Raw genomic sequence first — 7435 nt, forward strand, 5'->3', positions numbered from 1 at the left:
GGAGTCAGGGACCAAGTGAGGCCGCGAAGGGAGCGCAGAAGGCGGACTGAGCCACGCTGAGCTCCCGCTAACAGCGCCACACCTGACAGGTAGAGCAAGACGAAAACACGCAGTCACACCCACTTTGAGAAGTTTGAGAGTGGGCGGGACACACGAGCGAGGGCGGGGCTACCAGTGGAATGTAAAAAAACAAACAACAACTAATAACTTCAACAGTAAGAGGTCTCACTCTGAAGCTGTTCCTGAGTTCTTTCAGAAATACAGACGTAAACTAACATACTTTTAAGTCAAAGACTTACATGTTGACCCAGTTCCACTCGAACAATGCGGAAAAACACATGAACGACAACTGTCCGGGGGCTAACCACTGTTAGCTGTTGTAGCTGCTGACACTAGTCGATAATAACGCCCTAAGCGTTCTCTCTCACAAACAACATGTCCGCCGATGAAAACCGAAGAGTACTTTGAGTAAGACTCATTTACTGTGTAACAAATGTGACCGGAGTTTAATTAAATCAACAAATTTAAGGAAATTAATTACTGTTACATTGTTACCGAGTGAGTCATCTTCACTGCAAACCATCTTTGACTCTCTGCGTCGTGACGTCGTGCCTGGGACGTCAGTCGTTTTCCGGGTTTCAGAATAAAACGCCTCCAGTTTAAATTAAAAAAAAAAGTTTGGTGCTCGATTTAGTTTTTTGTTTTCTTCCATTTTTGCGTGATTCCCGCGCGGTTTACGGCGCGTTTAAGTCAGGTGAGTGAATCCTTCCTCCGCGAACTTTATAACGTGCGCAGTGAACAAAATGGTCCGTGTTTGAGTTTGAACGGCAGTGAAATGTGGGTCGGCAGGTTCACACCAGAGCTGCGGACCCGGATCCTGTGAACCGGGAGCTGCTGCTGCTGCTGCTGCTGTCTCTTTAAGAAAAGCTCAGAAAATCTACGATATCTTCAGAGCTTGTTTACGACTTTATCTCACTGCTAGACAGACTTTTCCAACAGGAAACGGAAGTTTGTAAACATCCCACACCAAAGTCCATAGAGAAAATCAGTGATTTTAGCTCGCGGAGACACAGGAGCTGCTGGTCCTCTGCTGCCTCGTGTGGTCACTTTGTGTCACTGAGGTTAATCTGAACAAAGTATTTTAAAAGCCGAATTGACAAAATAAGACATTTGAACTTAGTGATCAACATCTCCTGGTTGTGTGTGTGTGTGACGTTAAAATCACTGATTTGTTTGGTGTGGGAGAGTGAGTGGTTTCACTTTAATCAGATGAAATGTGAAATAATCAAAAGGGCTGAGTCACTCTGATCAAAAATCAGTCTCACTGATTGTTTTGTATTCAGTGAAGATGTCGACCACGTCTCAGAAACATCGCGACTTTGTCGGTGAGCCGATGGGCGACAAGTCGGTGACGTCGCTGTCGGGAATCGGAGGGATTCTGGGAAAAAAGCTGGAGGAGCAGGGTTTTGATAAGGTCAGCACATTTATCAATAAATATTTATTCAATAAACGCACATTGACTTTAGTGCGTAGCGCCCCCAGGAGGCCAGTTTTCACTGTCAAGTTTCACGCGTTTTTGTGTACGTTTTCAGTTTTTTGGTGTCTTTTGTAACGACTTTGTTTTATGTCAATTTCCCGTGTTTTCAGCGTCATTTTCACGTCGTTTGTTTCACGTTTTCCTTTTTACATGTTTCAGTTCAGTGTTGTCATTGTGTCATTTTATTGCATGTTTTACTGTTTTCTGTGACACTTTCATGTGTTTTTGTTGTGCACACATTTTTCTTTGTTACGGGACTTTCATGTCATTTTCCTGTGTTTTTCCCGTGCGTGTGCAGGCGTACGTGGTGCTGGGTCAGTTCCTGCTGCTGAAGAAAGACACAGAGATGTTCACTGATTGGCTCAAAGACGTGAGCGGAGCAAACAGTCGTCAGGCAGGATCCTGCGCTCAGTGCCTGAAGGAGTGGTGCGATGCTTTCCTTTGAGACCCCGCGTCCTATTTCATTATGGCCACGCCCCTTTCCTGTCCCTGCAGGACAGGTGTTTGTCAATAAAAAGCTTTTGTCTCAAAGTTTGTTTCTTTTCTTTCACACCGTTTCACCACTGGAGCTAATGTAAGGCTCTCAGACGCCCCCTGGTGGCAGGAGGGTGCACAGACATTTTTATAGATCAGCATCAATAATCAATAACGTGTGTGAGTGTAAATCATGTTTTATTTAGCAAACGTTTTCTCACTGAGGTTTGGCACTAAAATAAACAATCACAGTCGCTGTCGACACAAACCCAACAATCCGATTCAAGAACGAGGTCAAAGGTCACAGTCGTGTTAGATATTTACATATAAGTCCCACCCCCGACAAACCCCCTTTAATCAGGTAAAATGTAAACAATCACATATTTCTTTTAAACTTCATGTTTGACATGTGACAGTCACATGATCAGCAGTGCCCCCGTGTGGACAGAAAGTCTTTGATTATTACTTCAGCATTTCAAAACAAGGAGTGATCACCAATCGTCTGGTTTCCATGACGTCACAGAAACAGGAAGCAGCAGATCTGCCGTACCGTTGGCTCCGCCCGCTTATGGTGGCTCAGTGTGATGTCATCAGTTTCTCTTCAGTGAGTCGATGTAGTGAAACGTGGCCCCGAGAGCCCAACTGGTCTCTACACTGTTAATGGTCCTGGCCAACTAGAGCATGCACGCGCACACACACACACACACACACACACACACACACATTTGGGACAGAACAGGAAGTGACATCATGTGACAGATGAACTACAGACAGTGTTGTATGTGGTCCAGGTTCTGGTGTGTGTGGTTCTTACCTTCAGTTGTTTGTGTGGAGGGAACCCGAGCTCCTGCAGCAGGACTGTGATGTAGACCAGGTCCAGACACAAGAACGGGTCCTGTTGTGGACTGATGGACTCAGCGCTGCACACTGCAGAGACAAGTCACATGATCAGCTCTGACGTTTGTGTAATGTAACAGGTGCAGTTGTAGAATCAGACACCAGGTGGCAGCGACTCACCTGATTTAGCTGCATCGATGAAATCCATCACTTTGATGACTCCTCCTTTTTTTTCATCTGAACACACATAAGTCATCAGTTCATGTGATCACATGACCATGGTACACACACACACACACACACACTCTCTCTCTGTGTGTAACTCCCTCCCTCCCGCCTCCCCCTGACCTCTGACCCCTCACCGATCATGTGCAGGTCCACAGCGCGGTCGTAGTAGTAGGAGAAAGCGTAGAAGTCCATGTCCGCAGCCTCTGACGCCTTCATCACCTTCTTGTAAACGACCTTCTCCACTTTGTTGAGGCACGCCTCGTAAACCTGCTCCCCTGGAACACACACACACACACAAGGTTCCTACTGTCCCACAGACACATGTGACACAAGCGTGGTCAATCAGAGCGCGGTGTGGGCGTTACCTTCCTTTTGTCCTTTCACAGTGTAGACGACGTCAGCGTGTTCCCAACTGCCCGAGTACTCTGGAGCCAGGCAGGGGCTGACCAGCTCAGTGCTGCCCCCTACTGTGTACACACACACACAGATCACAGTAAGAAGCTGCTCTCTGATTGGTCCAGACAATATTTATTTGTATACAATTAAAAATGTCTTGCTGTAACTTTGTCGTTATCTCGCTGCTCTGCGTACAGTCCTTGTGATTTATCTCGCTGTGCCACCAGGGGGCGCTGATGCTTTACATCGTTATGTTTTTGTAACGTTTCAACATTTTAATAACGTCAGTGACATAAGTTCAGGTGTTACGTCAATAATCGTCCCCTTCTACAGAACAATGTGAGGGACAACAAAGCCAGTCACACCGGTCACACTTTATTTATTTGGCCCCACCTGCAGTACCATGTAGGCCCACAGGGAGGCAGTAGCTCACACAACAGACGGTACATACATAATATAATACAAATACACCATAATGGAGTACTATAACAGGGTATATGCAGGAATCCTTTGTAAGACTTTTTCGAGACCTTCTCAAAATATTTTAAGACCTTATCACCACATCAAGCTGTAATCGGCAACACATATTTAACTTAGTTTGCAATTCAATCTGTAGAGCACCACCATGAAGGAACTCATAAGCTGGAAAGGAACAAAACTTGGACAGTGTTGATGTCCAAGTTTATATACAAAAAGCTCTCAGCAACAGGCTTCAGCCATTGCTGAACTTCAGGGATCTTCAACACGGAGGAGAACATTTAGTCCTTCCACCAGGTCTAACCACCACAACAACCATGTGGCCTGATAGCACTCACCATGCCACATTTTGATGATTAAAAAAGTCCATAAGTGTTTTAAAAATGAAAATGTGGTTTAAATTCAGCATCATTCTCTGGTTGGGGCCAAACACACTCTCAGACACACACATACTTGTCTGCTCACTTAAACGAGGACCAGCGTCGTCACTGTGGGTCAGTTTTTCTACAGAACATAACAGTAAACGCACGGTTATTAAACTTCCTGTAGAGCAGTGACGTTCACCTGCTTCGGTCTCGCCTAAAGGGAGGAGTTCTCCTTAATGCACTACCACACACACATTCTGGCCTGATGTCTTTATTGGGGACTGTTTGACAAACATGCAGAGAAGTGTGGTCACAGTTTTGGTCAACAATGGTGAACGGAACAGTTTTATTGACACAGAGCTGGTTTAGCTACAGTCCTGCTCTCTGTCGCCCTCCTTCTCTTTCAGTGGTACTGCAGCCTGACAGCAGGAGGCTGCTCTTCTTTCTGTTCTTCTCTAAAGTTTTAGTATTTCAGGATTTAATATTTAGTGTTTACAGCAACAGGCTTCAGCCATTGCTGAAATTCAGGGATCTCCAACCAGGAGTCCGCAAACTGACATTTTCCCATGTCTGAAGATTTTGGAGTGCATTTTCGTGCGATTTCGGATACTATTTTGCGTAGTAGTGCGTTCGCTGTCGCAAGATGCATAACGTCACATGTGCGCGGGCGGCCCTGAGCCGATCTTACAGGGCGAGCATGTCTGTGCATCGTTGTTTTCAACAATAAATACATTCATGCATTTTGTCCAAGTCAAACTCTATGGACAAATGTAATACCTCATCGAAACAGGGCCTTCATTTTCCCAAAATTCATTTATCAACTTTAAATACTTTTTAAGACCCCGCGGACACCCTGTATAATGTTAATAATTATATTAATGTTAATAAAACAATACAAACATGTCAAAAAAGAGGAGTCTCATGTATTCATGTTATTGGAAGCTTAATCTGTTTGTATGGCCCCACCTGCAGTACCTCGATGGCCCACAGAGGGGCAGTAGCTCACACAACAGACTGTATAATGACAGAATAATGTAACAAATATAAACAGTGTGTCGTCACAGTGAAGATTCATTTCATTGTCAAAAGATTACGTATGACATATAAAGAGTTTCACAGTGAATAAAATATACATTTAAAGTGTTTACGTGGTGTGGATTATAATTGAACACATAAGAATAGTATTAATATCCTGCACTTATAAATATACTGCATTATAAACACCTTAAAATATACATTTTTTGATTGATTTCATTTAAATTCATTGTTCATTCATATAAATGTAATTTGATTCTATAATTATTTAAATGTAAATAATATTAATATTATATTTACTTCACGTTTTATATTAAGAAATATAAAATATACTTTACTCCATCAGTAAATGAGACTATTTTAATATAGTGTATATAAACATACTCTGTTCAGTGTAAGATAGGCGACAGAAGCTGTAAACTGACCTGTGTAAAGAAATGAAGCCGTTTATTTTGTTGTTTATGGACTCACACTGTGTGTGTGTGTGTGTGTGTGTGTGTGTGTGTGCGTGTGTGTGTGCGTGTGTGTGTGTGTGTGCGTGTGTGTGCGTGCGTGTGTGTTATAGCTGATGTTTCTTCCACAAACAGCTGCCGCACAAGGAATTAATCTTACTGGTGCTGTTATTAAAAGATTAGATAATGGCTTATTTATCTGGGGGGGGCAGTGGAGGAGGGGGAGGGGTTAAAGCCAGATGAAAGCAAATTTAAAAAAACAACACAAAAAAAATAAAAAACAAGAGTAAAAGAAAAAGAGGGACGGGATTATACGTACGTGGTGAACCGTCGACACCTCCTAAGATGGCGAATCGAGCTGACATCAGACCCAGACCCAGATAACTGCAGAACCAGAACCACACACACACACACACACACACCAATAAACATGAAAAGTCATTGGTAGAGAATCCGGAGTTCCACAGGGATCAACACTAACACCTTCACCGTTTCTAATCAATCTAAATCATCAATAAATGAAAAGTGACTGCATTTTTTTTTCACACATTTCATTAATGACTATAATACGTTTTAACATCATGAAAAGTGTCAAGAGTCAAGTAGAATAAAAGAGCTTTAAAGACATAAAGTCACGTGTCAGTTTAAACGTCTTTATCTCACTGTGAGACACACTCACTCTCCCACACCAAAGTCCACCGAGAAAATCAGTGATTTTAACATCACACACACACACACACACACACACAGGACTGGCAGCATCTCATAAAATCTGAACTGTGTGTGTGTGTGTGTGTGTGTGTACCTGTGAGTGTAGACGGTGTGTGTTCTGTTGAACATCTGGAAGGACCTGATGTAGTCGATCGGCGAGGTCTGGATGGTTTTCTGCTCAAAGAAACACACACACACACACACACACACACACGCACACACACACACACACGCGCAAACGTCTCTGAGGGTGTTTATTTGGGATTAGTGTTGCATTTACAGATTACAGCTTCAAAGACAGAGCCATACAAGTAGTTTGACTCAGGAGTGAAAGAGAGGGAGAGACAGAGAGAGAGAGAGACAGAGAGAGAGACCAAACTTCCTCTATCTTTCTTTACTAGCTCCACCCCCTCTGCACTCCTCACCTCATCCTGAGGGCTGAAGGTGATCTGAGTTGAGCCACCGCCCAAATCCAACATCCCCACTGTGGGCGAGTGAGCACTGTGAAGACCACCTGAGAGAGAGACAGACAGAGAGACAGACAGAGAGAGAGACAGACAGAGAGAGAGATGCAGTATAATCCAATAACAGGTAATCACTATTTCTTGTATCCACATTAATCTGGGTTTAACAAAACAACCACTCACACACACAAAGAGGCATAAAAGATATTAAATATTATTATTATAATTGCTTGTGTGTGTGTGTGTGTGTGTGTGTGTGGACCACACCTTCATTCAGGTCAGACTCACGTCAAAAACAGGTTTGAGCCACATGAACAAAAGACTCGGCTCAGTTTAAATCTATGACAGCTACGTCACATGATCACATGTGAGACAGACGTCTGTAAACCACTCACTCTCACACACCAAAGTCCAGGGAGAAAATCAGTGATTCTAGCTGGCGGGGACAAGGGATGTTTA

The 7435-nt window shown here is 43.5% G+C and overlaps 2 protein-coding genes across 5 annotated transcripts in view; one reads left to right on the top strand and one right to left on the bottom strand.

The window, feature by feature from the left end:
* On the top strand, positions 1-2068 carry LOC131473648 (barrier-to-autointegration factor-like). Of its 3 annotated transcripts, none has more exons than XM_058651015.1 (3): positions 1-89; positions 1344-1474; positions 1836-2068. In XM_058651015.1, exons 2-3 carry the CDS (start codon positions 1349-1351, stop codon positions 1980-1982), a joined length of 273 nt encoding a protein of 90 aa, XP_058506998.1. In that variant the 5' UTR covers positions 1-89; positions 1344-1348; the 3' UTR covers positions 1983-2068. The 3 variants fall into 3 exon arrangements, with proteins under 3 accessions (XP_058506998.1, XP_058506999.1, XP_058506997.1); XM_058651016.1 differs by lacking the exon at positions 1-89 and adding an exon at positions 547-754 and having other exon boundaries at positions 1349-1474; XM_058651014.1 differs by lacking the exon at positions 1-89 and adding an exon at positions 554-754.
* A 124-nt stretch (positions 2069-2192) lies between these two features.
* The window catches only part of entpd6 (ectonucleoside triphosphate diphosphohydrolase 6), a 21236-nt gene continuing 15993 nt past the window's right edge, over positions 2193-7435 (bottom strand). For both annotated transcript variants that reach the window (XM_058650982.1, XM_058650983.1), the window contains exons 7-14: positions 6938-7026; positions 6607-6686; positions 6121-6185; positions 3442-3543; positions 3211-3351; positions 3029-3085; positions 2826-2938; positions 2193-2685 (exon numbers count right to left, since the gene is read on the bottom strand). In XM_058650982.1, the coding sequence (XP_058506965.1) occupies positions 2602-2685; positions 2826-2938; positions 3029-3085; positions 3211-3351; positions 3442-3543; positions 6121-6185; positions 6607-6686; positions 6938-7026 (731 nt within the window). In that variant the 3' untranslated portion in view covers positions 2193-2601. The remainder of the gene's footprint in view (positions 2686-2825; positions 2939-3028; positions 3086-3210; positions 3352-3441; positions 3544-6120; positions 6186-6606; positions 6687-6937; positions 7027-7435) is intronic.

This window comes from Solea solea, chromosome 15, assembly GCF_958295425.1.
Source record: "Solea solea chromosome 15, fSolSol10.1, whole genome shotgun sequence".
Classification (NCBI taxonomy): domain Eukaryota; kingdom Metazoa; phylum Chordata; class Actinopteri; order Pleuronectiformes; family Soleidae; genus Solea; species Solea solea.

Coding starts and splice junctions, on each gene's coding strand:
- LOC131473648 (XM_058651015.1), top strand. CDS start 1,349: ATGTCGACCACGTCTCAGAAACATCGCGACTTTGTCGGTGAGCCGATG. Junction 1,475..1,835: donor AGGAGCAGGGTTTTGATAAG/GTCAGCACATTT, acceptor GTGCGTGTGCAG/GCGTACGTGGTGCTGGGTCA.